The sequence below is a fragment of the Camelus dromedarius genome, chromosome 20 (genome assembly GCF_036321535.1).
Source record: "Camelus dromedarius isolate mCamDro1 chromosome 20, mCamDro1.pat, whole genome shotgun sequence".
In the NCBI taxonomy this organism is placed as follows: domain Eukaryota; kingdom Metazoa; phylum Chordata; class Mammalia; order Artiodactyla; family Camelidae; genus Camelus; species Camelus dromedarius.
The window spans coordinates 13,186,246-13,202,676 of NC_087455.1; the positions used below are offsets into that span (position 1 = coordinate 13,186,246).

Sequence of the window (16,431 nt, forward strand, 5' to 3'; positions counted from 1 at the left end):
TGGGGAGATGGGAGACAGCCAATAAACAGAAACACATCAATTCATGTCAGAGGCTATGAAGAAAAGTAAAGCAGACCAGGTGCCAGGGCACCTGGAAGGGGGAGCCTGTGACATCCTCCTATGCTGAGGTCGCAAAGAGAGATTCCCCAGACCCCAGCCAGGCACAAGAGCCTTCCGCTGTCCCTGCTGGAACACTGCGAGATTGAGCCAGCAACAATTAAATACACATCCAGCAAAGCTGCCAGCATGGAGGGCTTCTGGAAGAGACTCTGCGATGCTAGCGACCAGAGGGAATATTCCATCACCCTCTTCTTTTGTTTACCACAGCCATAAACGGAGGTTATAAAACCAGCCTAACTCACAGCATTGTGGTGAGAGCAGCTCATAAAAAGTGACTACAAAGCACTTGGCAAAATGAAGTGCTAGTTACATAAATGGCAGGTAATGATAAAGGTCATCTCCGGATCAGGGAAGCAAGGGTAAGTTTCCTCAGCACGTCGTTTTAATCATTCTCTTTAATCCGTACAGGCAAGACATTTATTGCCTTATTTCCTCTGAAGCAATACGGCAAAAGAGAATGGTGCCGATTAAATGTCAGAGGGTCCAAAGCAATCACAAGTGTGTAAATGAATTTAAATGAGCTGGATAGAGATTTCATCCCATGCTCCCTGTTACTCCAGAAAAAAAGAAATTAAACACACATAAGATGTATATGTTGCTAAAATGATTGTCAAGGGGGAGAGGAAGGAAGGTAATGTGTTTTGAGTATCTAAGACGTGGTATCATAGACAATGGGCCAGGTACTTGTCATATTTAATCTTCTAAAGGCCTTTGAAAGTCAACTGTCACTATTATTGCTTTGCAGATGAGGAAAACTAGGATCAGAGAGGTTAAGCCATCCGCATAAAGTTACTCAGCCTGTATGTGGCAGAGTGAAACCCAGGTCTGCTTTATTCCAGGGTTAACAGCTGTCAGGCGCACAAACCCACGCAGGGAACACTAATGTGTGATACACTCTTTTAGAAGAAAAATGGAGGTGGTAGGGTTACTGTGAATTGGAGAATGCCTGGTTCACCTAAATATACATGAGTGCAATGCATTGTAAAATACTTTGCAGGAAAACAAAACACAGGTAGGGGATGCAGTTCCCTTTGTGACTTCGGGGGTCGCCTCAAGTGAGCTGCAAAATCATGTGATGGAAAAATCCCTTTGGTAGGAGACAAAGGCCAAACATCTGGCCCCCTCCCTTCTACTTATGAGCTGTGTGAACTTGAACAAGTTTCTAAACCTCTCTGGGCTTTAGTTACCGTGTTTGTATAAAGGAACTCTTGCCAAGGCAGGAGGCTGAAACTGATGACTATTCAAGGTGCTTCTTAAATTTCCGATCTAGGGAAATCATTACTGGAAAACCATAGGCATGGAGATCACCATACACCACCAAGTTGCCGAAGGGACCAGGGAAAGAATTCAGCCCTTCTCCATGATTATATGGTTGACTGGCTGTTATCACGGGCAAAAGTCAGCATTCGATCTCCTGCACCATTTTCTGAGATCCACACACGTATCCACATCAACCTCCCACCCACAAAAAAAACCATAGGAACAAATGGAGACAGGATAATACAATGAGACCCAGATGGGCACTGACCTTCCAAATACTGGGTTCAATTGTTTAGGGATGTATTTGTCCCGGTCTTTTATTTCGGTTTTGCCAAGCTTGACCACGATGTAGGGATCCGATTTGCCATCTGGATCAGCTGGACTAAGGTTAAATGCCTGGAGAGGAGAGAAAAAAATTCCTTCAGTCCAGTGGTTCTCAACACTGGCTGCACACTGGGGTTACCTGGGAGTTTTAAAAGCTACTGATGCCTGAGTTCTATCCCCAGCTACTCTGATTTAATTGGCCCTGGACTAGGGGATCTTTAGATGCTCCCTAGATGAGCCACTGTTTTAACCTCTTCATTCTGCTGTGAAAAGTGATCAGCTTTGCCCAAGTTCTACTTCCTCTGAAGTCATCTCCCCAGTGGAAAGTCATGCTTGGCACAGAGTAATGAGGAATCTGCTGGACCAAGAGGCAGAGGCGTGAATTTGAATTAAGGTTCTACTTCTAAATAGTCGTGTGATCCTGGGAAAAACATGTCATCTTCCTGAGATTTATCTGTAAAATTACAGGATGGATCTAAAAGCTTCTCCCAGAACTAATGGGCTCTGAATCCATGACCCTGTCAGTCTTGCATTTAGCCTTGGTCAGCTGAGTGATGATCTGTTTCTCAGAGTGAAGCCTGGTCCTAGATAAGTGGGGCCTTAAACCCACCGGGAGGACCAGGGTAGGGAGCATGTGGGGAATGATACAGGAAAGATGGAGAAACTGCAGAGATGAGAGCCGAGTAGGAAATAATCCCATTTTAGGACTCTATCCTACAGACAGAACGGCATAAGCACACAAAGCTCTGTCTTCCAGGATGTTCATTAGAGCATTGTTTAACAGCTAAAAATGGTCAACAACCTGTATGTCAATTACTTAAGAAGAAAGTCAATCCAACATAGCCCCTTCCTGCATTTGCTCTTGTCACATCACCCAATTTTAATTCTTTACAAAGCAGTTATTGTGAACATGTCTTGTTTATTTGTCTGTCTGCTGTTTATGTTTATACCCTCCTAATCTCCACACCACCCCCAACTAAGTTATACTCTCCATAAAAGCAAGGGTACTGTCTGTCTTGTTTATTATATTATCTCCAGGACTTACGCTAGAGTCTTCCCAATATTTGTTGAATGAATGAATACATGGATACTATGGTAATTCAAGAGAACACTAGGTGGCTATGAAAAAGAATGAGAAAGACTTATATGTACTGATTTAGAAAAATGTCCAAGTACATTACTAAGTAAAAAAAAAGAACATAGAAGGTCAATACATAATGCCTGAAGCAGGGCCCCATTAAATAAATAGCTGGATGTAGCTGTAGACAAGAGACAGAGATGTGTTTGTGTAAGAAGCATGTATACGAATAAGGGGAGTAAGTTATTTCTGGGGAGGGGGTTGCAGAGGTAGGGGGATCTGATTTCTTCCTCTATGTAACTTTTAAGTAGTAGTTTTTTTTTTTACTTCTTTGGTGTTTTATTAAATTAAAAGATATTCAGATTAACTTATCATTTAGTTAATTAAATCTTAGTGTGAGAGAGCAAACCACACATAATCGCCATTGCTAGAAATATCAGTGGAAAACAGTGTCCACAGTTTATCCTACTCCCTGCATCCCAGGGTGGCCAGCTTCTGACTCTTCATTTGTTCAAGACCTGCCTGTCCTCAAGTTCCAGCCCAAGCCCACCCTCCTTCACATTCTTTCCTGAGCAGGAAACTGATCTGTGCTCCTCGAGTTTGTCTAAAGGGTACCAGACATAAGAGAGATGTGCTGTAGGTATTTGCTAAATGAATAAATAAATCATAATTCTTCTCCAATCTCTGTAGTCCAACAAATGTCTCCCTCTCCTTCCTACTATTCATACTCTATTTCTTGGTCCCTCAATCTATGTCCCATAGAACCTGAGTTCCGCAGGTTTTCTGTAGGGAGGAAAAATAGGTGTGGGCAGTAAGTTTTGAAAATGCTGCTAAGGATTTAACAGTTAAATAGGGTTTCTTTGCTTCTGGAATTCTCAGAGCCTTGTATGTGCTAATGAGCTTCATAAATCTCAGGGGGTAGAGAAGGGAAATAAATTATTATGTGCACAGTTTCTCAGACTGCTTTGAACATATGGTCCACTTCCATAGGAATGCGTATTAATTATCTCCCCCAAGACATGGTTACCTCCTGAACAAAACTTTGAGAAAGTTATGCTAGGTTATTCTAAATTATCCCGTAGGGGGTTTTGCCCGGTATTGTCCATGATGCTTACAAGTACTTCTCATCTTTCCAACTAGATTGTGACTACCTTGAGGGCAGGGACTGTATTTTTTTTCCCCATCACAATATCCCTAGTGTTTAGAATATGCCTGGCACCTGGTGGTCCTGGCAGTGATGACACTGCTGCTCAAAACGAAGAAAACAGAACTGCGTGATGGAGAGGGAATGTTTAGTTCTCCCTTAGCGTTAGGGAACAATTCATCTTTGTTTTATGTTTCACTTATGTTGCTAAAAATGTAAGCAAAGAGTTAATATGAAATAGGACTGCAATCGAGTAAGATTATGAAAATCAGCTCCAAGGTCCAGAGGTCAAGACAAATACAGGAACCATTAAGGTCTAGCACACAGTTGCTTTGACTGAGCATCTGATTTGGCCCCTGGCTTCCTGGCAATCACGCCCAAAAGTTTCACAATTAAAGTTTAGCACTCTCGTTATCAGAAAGGAGGAAGCCTGGGGCAAATAATATTCTTCTTGGAAATAGTTTGGAAATGAAATTTCTGACTGCAACAGAGCAGAGGCGCAGCCATGGGGAGCGCTGCCCTGTTCTGCCCTGGCTCTTCCCTCTAACTGTCCTGCCTGTGAGCTTCCTGCTTCAGTCCTTTTTGGTTTCCTGCCCAGCTATCAGGCAACCATAGGCAACCATAGAGAGTAAATAAAGCTACACAGAGCAATCCTATCAGCCTGGGAAATATTTTCCCTGAGTGAAAAGCCAGCAAATGTCCATGTTACCAATCAAACTTCAAATCCCCTGTAATATGGACTGAATTGTGTCTTCTCAAAATTCCTATGTCCAAGCCCTAACTCCCAATGCAAATGTATTTGGGGATGGGGCCTTTAGGGAGCTGATTAAGGTTAAATGAGGTCATAATGGTGGTGTCCTAATTTGGTAGAACTGGTGGTCTTATAAGAAGAGAAAGAGACACCAAACCTCCTCCCTCTGTGTGTGTGTGTGTGTGTCTGTGTGTTCTTCTTTACCTCTCTTTCTCTCTCTGCGTGTGTGTGTACACACAGAGGAAAGGCCACATGACACAGCAAGAAGGTGACCATCTACAAGCCACGGCGAAAAGTCTCACCAGAAACCGATTCAGACGGTACCCTGATCATGGACTTCCAGCCTCCAGAACTGGAGATGACTGTTGTTTCCAACACCCAGCCTGGAGTATTTTGTCACAGCAGCCAGAGGAGACTAAGACAGCCCCTCAGAGTAAACCAGGATGACTCACCGCCACGATGTACACCCTGATCAGGACTGTGATGGGGTGGTTGGGTGGAATCCCTTGCTGGATCCTCAGCTGCCTGCTGTCCTCAAGGCTGGGATCCTCAGGGCTTCTGTAGATGCAGAAGGAGCCCTGGAACCACAAGGCACTGCCCTTTGAAACAAGACAGTCTGATGCCCCACCAAAAACCAGAGAGGGCGTAGCGCTGGGAAAATAAGCACAGCCCAGGGCCCAACAGGACCCGGGGTGGCGCCGGCCTTGCCCCTGGTGTCCTCAGGCAGGTCAGGTAACCCGCCTGCATCTGAGCCTCTTTGTGGTCCACCCGTGAATCAGTGTTGTACAGCAGCACCCTCCTCACAGGGCTGTTATGTGAGGAAAGTGAATACGGGCATCAGGTGGGGCCCCGAGTGCCTTGTGCATGTGGGGCACTGAGCTAGTGCTCTCTCCCGTCATCTCATTCAACCCCGACTGCAGGATTTCTATTTTCAGATGCTGCAACCAAGGCTCAGGGAGGTCAAGTACTGTTCAAGATCACAAAGCTAATTCGTATCAGGACAAGAACTTAAATCCAGATTGGCCGACTGCAATGCCCACGCTACTTCCGACACCATCACTTGCATATAAAGGGCCTGGGCATGCAGCAGGCTCATAGTAGGCGTCAGCCACGGCGTTGTGACGCTGACGCTGTAAGCGTACCAGGCGAAGCGTTTGCGTTGTTCGACTAGCTGAATAATTCAACTGGTAGGTTTGCATAAATCATACATTTGGTAGGTGAGGGGTGGGGAAAGCAAAGCAAAATTCAGTGATTCTTTTAGGGAATGACTCCGGCTCCTTATATTCCACAGACTGAGCTCCAACCCACCTCACTGACCACAAATCAAATATCTCAAAAGACTGGGGCTAGGTCTGATGGGGTTCTAGAGAAAGTCTCACATAAAGATTAAGGATTCTCCTTGCATGCATCCCACACCACAATCCAACAGAACTGAGTCATATCTAACATTTATGGACAGGAGAGCCAAATGAAAGGGTTTGGGACTTGCCTTAAACTTTCCTATGACTCGGTCTCCATCAAGGCCATGATCATCTTCCATAGATTTGCCTCTGAGCAGCTCAAAAGTTTTCACCCAGTCTTCAAAATTGTTGAATTCACTCTCAAGATCCCCATCATATATCTTCAAGAAGAAGAGAGAAGAGTATGCTCAGAGGAAGGAAGGCCTGGGATCGATTTAATGAGAAATGCCAAGATTCTCCAAACCAGCCTTCATATACACCCCTTAGAAAAATCTTAAATTAAAAAAAAAAACACTAAAAATCTATTAATTTATCTTTAGCAAAGTAAGTAATATGATTGCTAGAACTACCAATCTGAAATTTCAGATGTTTCTGACAAACTTTGAAATTCCAAGAAGTGTAGCTAAACCAAAAAAAAATTTAAATATAGTATAGAAGTATAAATGTGACAAACTTTTTATAGCTAGTTAAGATGTCATTCACTGTTGGATATAGACTACAATGTTTTGAGGACATTCAAATTAATAAATGTCCATTAAATATTTAATTCTTAACATGTATAAAGCGATAGAATACTTGTTTTTATTATGATGCATGTAGGCGTGAATTTTCCAAGCAGGAAATTCCATATACACATTAGAAATGCAAAACTGAATTGAGTTTTTGGTTTGGTAATATAGTGAAATCACTTATTCAAATTTCCCATCAAAATTTACTTACCTGAAGTCATTATCTAGGTACATAATTTTCACATTCCCAATTTTCATATCCATTACATGCCTCTAGCTAATAGCCTCTGGCTAATGTAAGGATTGGTCTGACGGAGCGGACTTTAGTAAGAGTTGCTGCAATTTCAAGTGCGTACACATCTGCATGACGAGGTCAAGCTCCAAGAGGTGAGCCCAGGGGAACTCACACACTGTAAATTACCTTGCTGGAACTGGGTTAACCAATGTAAGTTAAGCCCCTTCTCAATATGAGAATGTACAAAATGGAAAATTAGCAAGCTCCATTATCTTGGCTGACATGCTTGTTAAATTTGTTTCTCTGCATCAGTGATTATAACAAAGACCAAGTAAGCTCAAAGGCATTACTGGTGTTGACTGAAGCACTCAAAGAATTCCCCCTTCTGAATTTCAGCCCCCATCTTTGGCCAAGATGGCTGTGTCCACACACCTGCAAGACCGCCAGGTTGGGGATTTCATCTTCTTTGGGTTTCTTCTTGAGTATTTTGTCTTTCTTCTTCTTCGGGCCATCTATATTTACCACTACCTCATCTGGTTTTGCCTCTGTGGATATTCAGTGGAAATTGTTAGATTTCTCATGGCTGTTGAGATGAGACAAGACAAAGTTAAGCTCCCTCCTTCCCTTTACTCTGGCGTGTGTCATAATCCAGCTCTTTAAAACCAAATAGTAACATTTAACTATAAGATTTCTACACAGAGACTTGCAGACCGTGCACTGCAGGAGAAGTTGCCACTCACACAGCAATGTAATGTCAGCGGATGCCCCGGGGCCGGCAAAGTGCCGCCTTCCCTGCCACCTGTGGGAATTCACTCAGCTAGACACAGAGAGGGTAAGGAATGTGCCTAGTCACTCAGCTGGCAAAGAACAGACCCAGAATGGATTGAATCCAAAGCTTTAGTCTCTCTCAGATCTGCTTAGGAACTTGAGAATCCTCCAGTTCAGCAACCTCAGGCTCAAACACGGTCGAGGGTCTTACACAAAGTCACAAAGGTAGTTTAGAGAGCTTAATAGTTAATTTTTTATGAGCAGGCTTGGGGGGAAAAAGCCACCTGAGACAGACTTCTAGCTCTGCTCTTTTCTAACTGTATATACTTGGGCAAGTTACTCAACCTCTTTTGTACCTCTGTTTTATTACCTGCAAATCAAGATTCTATTGCTACCGTCATGGGGTTGGTCTGAGAATTAAATGTGCTAATGAGGAGTGGCCTGTGGAGCTGAGCATGGCTGGGGGCGTCCCACCTGTCTCATTGTCACCTGCAGTAGCACTTGGTGTTACTGCTGGTTTTAGGCCAAGACCTACCATTGGCTCACATGGAGCTTGTGGTCATTTCAAACCCCAGGCCTCTTTCATTGGAGCTTCTGCCAAACCAGATCTACTCAATCCTTGTCAACTGAGTTTTGGAACCTAAATCCAGGTCACCTCTATTAAAGTTCATCATGTTGGTTTTGGCCTGCGATCCCAGCTCACTTCTATTTTCACTCTGCTGTTGCTGCTTTAGGACCATCAATGTGGGGACTTGAGCCAAAGGGTGGATTTCAGCCCTGAACTGGACTCAGGAGACCTGGGACCTGGTCCCCGTCCAGCTCAAATCAGCTACATGACCTTTTTAAAGTGTTGCCACCTTTCTGAGACTGTTTCCTCACCTGGGAAATAAGGGTGCTGGGCTCAGTGTTGCTCTCGTGGCTTCCATTTTATCATTTTCTGACTCAAATGGCCTTATGTTGTGTTCGCATGTCCCCAGAATAGCCACTTACCTGTGTTTCCTTTTTTCTCCTTGGAGTTGTTCTCTTTTTCCTTTGAGAAAAGAGGGAGACAAGATGACTGACACTGTCATGCCTCATTCACTAATCCTGACTAACAGTTCTAACACAGTGCTCTCTGCCCACTGCATTCTCAGAGATGCCATTAAAAAAAATATGCAAACAGGTCTCAGGAGCCCCCAAAGGAAGCCTCACCATAGACTCAGGACATGCATGCAGCGAGATGCCCTGCCCTAGAGAAGAGGCACCCACACATCCAACTGCCACCAAGCTGTCCTTGTCCTCAATGTGCGGCCTCCTCTCAGTCATGGGGGGAGCAACCACTCACCCTCTATTCTCCCACGTTCCTGGAGCATCACCCCAATCAGCAACTGTGAGTTTTCCCTGCTGGCATGTTGGATTGTTGGGTTTATTCCGGGATTGGGGAAGCTAGCCATGAAAGGGGAAAGGGCTAGTGTCCATGATAACAAAAGGAGGGAGTTTGGAGGCAGAGACTAACAGTTGGTTTGTTTATTTAACTATATGTCAATATTCATGGATAGTCCTAGATGAAGGAAATGCAGTCTTTCCAAATAAAGTATCAGGAGACTTTCTAGTCAATTCAATATGATGATAACATCTGAATAATTTTCCTTTCCGTTTTCACTCATGGAGGAGGAGTCTTACCAGATTCAGGGGGGAGGGTACAGCTCAGTGGCAGAATGCATGTCTACCATGCACGAGGTTGTGGGTTCAATCCCTAGTACGCCCATTAAAAAAGTAAACAATAAACTTAATTACACCCCCTCCAAAAAAAAACCCCAAATGCAGACACTGAGTTTTTGCCTGAATCTCCAGACCCACTCCCCCTGGTTCTCCAGCTTCCTTGTTCCATGTACCCGAGGGCCTGCTCTGGCAACCTGCTGATGATTCCCATTTACTAAGGCCAGGACCTCTGCCTTTACTTTGATAGTTTCCCATATGAACTTAGAATTCTGCTGGAGACCTGGAGCCCTTTGACCTCGGTATCTCTGGGTGAACCTGAGGTCCCCATCGCTGATGCCCACCTGTCCAGAGACCTATTTCACCTGGCTGGACCACTCTCATACTGATTGCTGGGCAGATTCTCTAGATGCCAATGACAGAGAGCACATCCTTTCAGCATTTACAACAGAGCCTGTGTCCTAGGGCCAGCCCCAGCCAGACAGGAAGGATCCTATAGTTGTGGATTCCTGGTCCTTCCAGGCTTTGTACCCTTCTGCAGTTAACAGAACCACACCTGTGTAGGGTCTACCTATGGTGGAATTTTAAAAAGAGGATAAAGTGGGGTGGGGGGTGGTAAAGGATGTTGGGTTCCTATTGAGTCCCTTGACTGTCACGGCCGGGGCAGCCTCTACCTTCTGTGCTTTCTTCAGGGAGGCGTAGTATTTAGACCACCAGTCAATGACGTTCTCGGCAGACTCATCTGCGATGGTCCTCTTTTTCCTTTTAGTAGACCTCCGCGAAGGCGTCCTGGCATCCTGGAGAGGGATGAGGGATGGACTATTAGTTAGGTCTCAAGGATCCGCATGCCGGTGCCTGACCGGCTTACTAAGGCAGAGAGCACGTGGGGAGCCCGTGGGAAGTGGCGGAGGCGTCAACAGGTTCTGTGGTTGCGGCTCTCTCTGCCCCTTCAATAAATAAGTTTCATAATCTGCCATCCATTCGTGCATTTATTCAGCAAACATTTATGGAGCAGATGTGAAATTTTGTGGTTGACACTGGGGATGTAAGGGTTAGACACAATCCCCACATTTGGGAAATTTCAAATTCAGTGGAAGAAGCTGTCAGACTGCATGATACAATGTGATATAGTAGAAGGGAATTAATTAGCTGCCAAGCAATTAATACAAAGTTTGTGATTATCAGTTTCCTCAATTAGGAACAATAATACCTGCTTAGTTCAGTGTTGTGAGGCTTAAGGGACAATGTAGACATTCCCCGTTCAGCATCATTTCCGATCTGAACAGGTGCAAATGAACGGCACCTACAACACAAGTGATGGCGGGACAGAAGAGGCAGGGTGAGACATATACAGCAGAAAAGAGACATTTGGGGAGAAGACAGTCGTCCCACGGCAGACTCATTGTGTACTCATCATCCGTCTGCTCTCAGATGGAGGTAACTCTCTTGAGTTCCTACAATGTGCCAAGCACTCTATCCCATGCAGGGGATACAGAGATATTTTTAAAAATCATTTTTGACCTGGTGGAGCCCACAGTTTTATGAGGTCAACAAACACATAAACTGAGATTTGCAACAGAAAGATGCAGGTACAATGCCGGTGAGGTGGCGAGAACCCTGTGGGGTGTCGGAGTCACGATGAGCCTGGATGAGGTGGGAAGAGTCTGAGCAAATATCCATTAATCTATCTTACTCTGCCTTTTATTTCAGCTTTTACCATTTGCTGGGCAGGCAGTCTCTTAGCTCTTTCTTAAAACTACTTTCTTCTTTAAGTCAATCAATAGATACATCAGGATTTTGCACTCAAAATTATAACTTAAAAGATGACTCACTTCCCCATTTTATGGTTTTGTGTACTTATCCATCATTCCTTCCAGAGGCTCAGCTGAGGATAAGTCTCACTTCTGTTTAGAATCCCAAAGATGCATCTTTTTGCTCCCATGTTATGTTGCACAAAGTAGGTTCAAAATATTTGTAGAATAAGCCTAGATGAGGAAACCACTGTCTTTCCGAGCTAATGAATTGAGGAGTTTCTGTTCAATTAAATACCGCTGTCACATTTGACTAGCACTTGAACTTCACATACCCTGACTTATCTGATTCCATGACAATACTGTGACGTGGGTATCAGTCTCCCTATTTTACAGGTGAAGAAATTAATGCTTAGAAATGTGAAGCTGCTTGCATGGTCACACAGCAAGCAGGTCAAAGGACCTCCTAAGCAAACTCGAATGTGCCTTGTCAATACAAAGAGGGATGACATTCTGACCTTAGCTTTTCCATCTTTTGGCGGCTCCTGGGCTGCAGGTTTGTTTTCAGGCTCCAGTACAGGGGAAGAGTCAGGGATGTCAACAAGGGTGGCTGGCTGGACCTGCACCAAGTCGGGTACCATTGTGGGAGGAGGCTCAACATCCACAAAGATATGATCTGCTGGGAGCTCCTGAGCAGAGCTGAGGGTCCCAGAGGGCTCAGTGGCAATTAGCGAATCTGAAATAGCTGAAATGAAAGTACACTGTGTCAGGCAACTGGACTACGATGCAGGGCAATCATTTCAGGGACCTCATACTGGGAATCAGACAGATCTGGATTCAAATATGACAAAATCCTAATATCGCTGAAGCTCCCTCCCCCTATTTGTATGAACATATCCATATCATTGGAAGATAAGTGAGATCATGATGTAAGGTGTCTAGGGCATAATAGTTAATCAATAAATGATTGTACTTATTATTAATCTCTCAGAGTAATTTTAAATAATTGTGGTCTACGGATCATGCTTATCAAGATTTAGGGCACAAGTCCTCTGTGTTGACTGTACTCCCCCAGTGTGTTAACTCAGGGAACCCTTGGAGGCTCCAGAGTTCCGTGAATGCTCCAAACGTTGACAGAACTCTGGGCACATGAGTACCTGTGCTTGACAGGGAGTAAGGCCATGTCCCTGGAATTTATGATATTTTTAACTGAACAGCTGATCGAATAAAAAGGTCATAACACTGTCATTTGCTGTCAAGGGTCCTCTTCCTCTCTATTTTGAGCTGTAGAATTCAGTACATAAGAACATTTCCCAATTGGGAGCCTCCATTACTGCCAGGGCCTCCATGCCATTGCTGACTTTTCAATAGCAAATTCAACCCAGTAAATGCTGGGCACAGAGATGGAGACATCAGTGGGACAGAATAGAAAGCTTAGAAATAGACTTGGGTTGTATGTCAATTTGATTTATGAAAAAGACAGCAAGACAAAGCAATGGGGAAAGTTAGTAGACACCGAGGGGAAAAATGATGTACTACATGGAGAGAAATGTACCTGAATCCCTACCTTAAGCCATTTAAAGATCTGTCCATTAATTAAAGATCTAAGTGCAAAAGATAAAAACATAATACTGATACATGAAAAAAATAAGATCTTTGTGACCAAGGGGTGAGTAAGGCTTTCTTAAACAAGATTCTAAAAGACTAAATCATAAAGTTTAAAATTTGGAAAGATATTATTATATCGGAATTAAAGATTTTTGCTCAAAGATGAAGACTATAGACAAGATTAGCAGTTATCCGATCAGGAGAAGATGTGAGCAATGCCTATAAGCTACAGGATATTAACGTCTAGAATATACAAAAAAGACACTTAAAGGAAACACATAAAACATGGGCAAAGCATACAGGCAGGAAAATCACAGAAGGGAAAATGAAGATGGCAACAAGCACATGAAGAGATGTGCACATTCAGAAGTAATCAGAGAAATTCAAGCTAACATTAAAGTTAGATACGACTTTATATCCACCCAAGTGGCAAATACCAAACACCAAACATCACAAAACAAAAACTCAGAAAGCTGGACAACAGAAGGTGCTGTTGAGGAGGAGGGAAATGGGAGTCCAGATCCAGTAATGGAGGGAATATAGACTGGTGTGAACTGGTGTAGATGGGTGCAAACCAGTATAGCTCCCTGGAGCACCCCCGGGGGTGCTTAGTGGAATTACATGGGCACATTCCCTGTGAGACAGTCATCTCATTCCTGGGTGTAAATTCCAAGGAAAATCCCACAGAGGATTCTCCCTCGGGAACATGTGCAGGATGTTCATCACAACACACATCACAACAACATAGTCTGTGGAAGTGGGGAGCTGGAGGCAGCCCAATGGGGGATACAGGAGGTCATATAACAATTGAAAGAACCCACAGCAATATGGATAGATCTTAAAACATTGCTTTGAGTGGAAAAAAAAAGTGGGAAACCAAATGAACGTTATAGTGTCATGTTATATACATCAATAAAATGGATTTAAATTTTACAAGGATCGGCAGCATGGGGCCTCCAGCGGGGAGGAGACTGGGAGTGGGGATGGGGAATAAGGCATAGGGGGGCGGTGGACAGAATAAAAGAGAAGCTTTGCACAGACCAGTGATGACTGTACAGCATGAACTGAGAAGTGCAATTCACTCGACTCTGAACCTGAAATCCCAAACAGAACAAATTACAGCAACATCAAGCAAAGAAAAATGTCAGGGAGTAGGAGCAGAAGGGAGCTTGAGTCACATTCAGATAAGCCTTTTTAGAGGAGCTGACCCAGGCTTAAAGTCAGAATTTGGCAGCTGAAGAATTAGAGGGATGCAGGAGCAAATTCTTCAGAAACATCCACTTGACCATGGGGTATGACCATCTTCTTTGTGCTGGGGCCCAGAGCAGGCACCTGCAGGCACCCACGGCTCTGTAGCCTACAGCTCCAGAATCTAGAAAGAGCTTCCTACCTTGTGCAACTTGGGCTCCATCCACCTGTGAGGTGAGGGCAATGGACTCCCTCGATTTACACAAAAACTGTTTCAAGCAGTTGACGGTGTAAGTTCCCACCAGTGTGCTCCTCCCGAACGCTCTCCAGTCCACCACGCAGATGCTCAGGGGCGGATGCAGAAGCTCATTCTCAGGCAGTTCCTGCGGTGGGGAGAGGCCGGGGTGAAGTGGGGCTCTGCCTGGGCTGGGCCTGGCTGCTTGGCTTGTGCCCTGCTGATCTATCTGGGGGCACGATCAAAGTCAGCCAGTCACCTATCCTTCCTGTTCCTGCCTGGTCTTAACCCTCCAGGCCACCCCTGCAGCTTGCCAGAATCTGGAACATTGCCTCCTCAAAGCATGAGGGATGGCGCTAACAATTCACCCCACGTGTAAATTGCAAAAAAAAAAAAAAAAACAAACACACACACACACACACACTTTCAACTTCTCTATGGCAGTAGTCTTCAGTTCTCTTATTTTGTCATTATTTATCCGAAGTCTCATCTCAGATGAACATTTATCCGGACCCAAGATATAAAACAGATGAAAGCTGACCCATTGAAGGTGGAGCTGAGGGTGAGGGGCCAGCACTCCGCCCACTTCACACCTGTCTGGTGTGAAAGGTTTGCAAACACAGTACCCATCCTTTAATTCTAGTCTTTGCTGCTTTAGAACATGTGTCCATGGGTGTCAAAGCAAACTTTGACTTCACAGTTGGCTCCAAGTCAAAGCACAGAAAAGTATTGAAAGAAACAAAAGCATAGGTGCCAAACATCACTTTAGAAGCCTAAGTTCACGTGTAAATTGCTGACATGCTATGTGCCAATAATTAAAAAAAAAAAACTAACCATTAAGTTTCATGACAGTAACTTCAGTGTGTATCAGAATCACCTGCAGGGCTTGTTAAGCCAGAGGTGTCTGGGCCTCACCCCCCAACAGTGTCTGATTTAGTAATACCGGGGCGGGGCCTGAGAATCTGCATTTGGAATAGGTTTCCCGGGCGATGCTAATGAATTGGGGGCCACACTTTGGGGACCGCTGTCAACCCACTTTGATTTCCTCTATGCTCTAACCTGGAATCTTAAAAAACAGAACAGTAAGAACAAAAGTCCATTTTATCACACTCTGAAATTCTGGCTTCTCAATGAATTATAGTTGTTCTTTGTAAGCAGTAGACGCCTGAAACTCTAAAATCTCTCCCTCAGCCAGGTTCAGGAAGGAGTGGGTCCCATCTGCAAAAAGGAAGGGAACTAGCAGGTTGGGGGGAGGGGGAGGCCGCACCACTTCAAAAGCATCCGCCTGGATGCTGAAGTTTGGGTTGTTCTTGTAGCTCTGGATCACACAGGACTTTACTCCTCGTCCCCCACACTCGATGAGGACCTGAGGACGATCCACAGACAGGAGCTGCACCTTCTTCATTTCTCGGACTCCCCAGAAGAGAACCTGAGGAGAGGACCGGCAGGGCTGTCAATCAAAGACCCAGGGCGGAGCCAGCGGGAGCAGGTGTGGCAAAGTCAGACGTGCCAGCCTGAGAACAAGGGTACATCCTTCCAGGAAGGAACCGTGTTCTCCTAGAGGGCTCGGTCTGATCAGCTGTCTCCTTTCCACCCCAATGAGTCCGCTTACATAAGGCAGGCATGATTGCAAAGCACCCGTGCCCTGAAGTCTCAAAGAACAACCCCATCCTTCCCCGCACCGTACCTCCACGCGGTATTTACTCAGCACTGGCCGAATGCAGGCAGGAACCGGGTAGATCTGAGCGACATCGGGTGGGTCGAGGGGAGGGAGCCCTTGCAGCCCAGACGCAGGGACCTACCACACAGAACAAGCACGTTAGAAGGTCCGGGGAGGTAGGGAAAACTCACACAGCCACACAGTCACCTCGTGGGAAAGACTGTCACTGTTTTAACCAGAGGAATGTGTCTAGCTTAAAATATAAACCAAGACAGTGCATTTTCTCACACTTAATTATTTCTTAATTGACAAATGCATTCATTCACAAGGGTAATCAACATTTAGTGAGCGCTTGCAATGTGCCACAAATTAACAGGTTAATAAGCTTTCAGTACACTCACAGTAGAGAGGGAGAGGGGAAAGGACAAGCAGTGGGTCCTCACAACCCGATCCAATGACACGGAACTACAGCCGGGAATGGAGAGGGGGCTCTGATCGGAACCTCTGAGATTTAACTCTGCCCCCACTATCCACTACAAGAGATTCATTTAATCACATGCAGACTACGTTTTAATCAGTGAAACAGAAAATGAAGTCTTTTGAAGGCAGACCTCCGAGATGAAAGAGTGTTGTCTCCTGTGC

General features: G+C 44.8%; 1 protein-coding gene across 1 annotated transcript in view; it reads right to left on the reverse strand.

Annotated features, from left to right (window-relative positions):
- Positions 1-16,431, reverse strand: part of FER1L6 (fer-1 like family member 6) — a 96,843-nt gene that overhangs the window by 21,519 nt on the left and 58,893 nt on the right. The window contains exons 22-31 of the mRNA XM_010988770.3: positions 15,817-15,927; positions 15,397-15,558; positions 14,097-14,277; positions 11,617-11,843; positions 10,022-10,144; positions 8,640-8,679; positions 7,314-7,426; positions 6,167-6,298; positions 5,130-5,255; positions 1,649-1,776 (exon numbers count right to left, since the gene is read on the reverse strand). Coding sequence (XP_010987072.3) covers positions 1,649-1,776; positions 5,130-5,255; positions 6,167-6,298; positions 7,314-7,426; positions 8,640-8,679; positions 10,022-10,144; positions 11,617-11,843; positions 14,097-14,277; positions 15,397-15,558; positions 15,817-15,927 — 1,343 coding nt within the window. The remainder of the gene's footprint in view (positions 1-1,648; positions 1,777-5,129; positions 5,256-6,166; positions 6,299-7,313; positions 7,427-8,639; positions 8,680-10,021; positions 10,145-11,616; positions 11,844-14,096; positions 14,278-15,396; positions 15,559-15,816; positions 15,928-16,431) is intronic.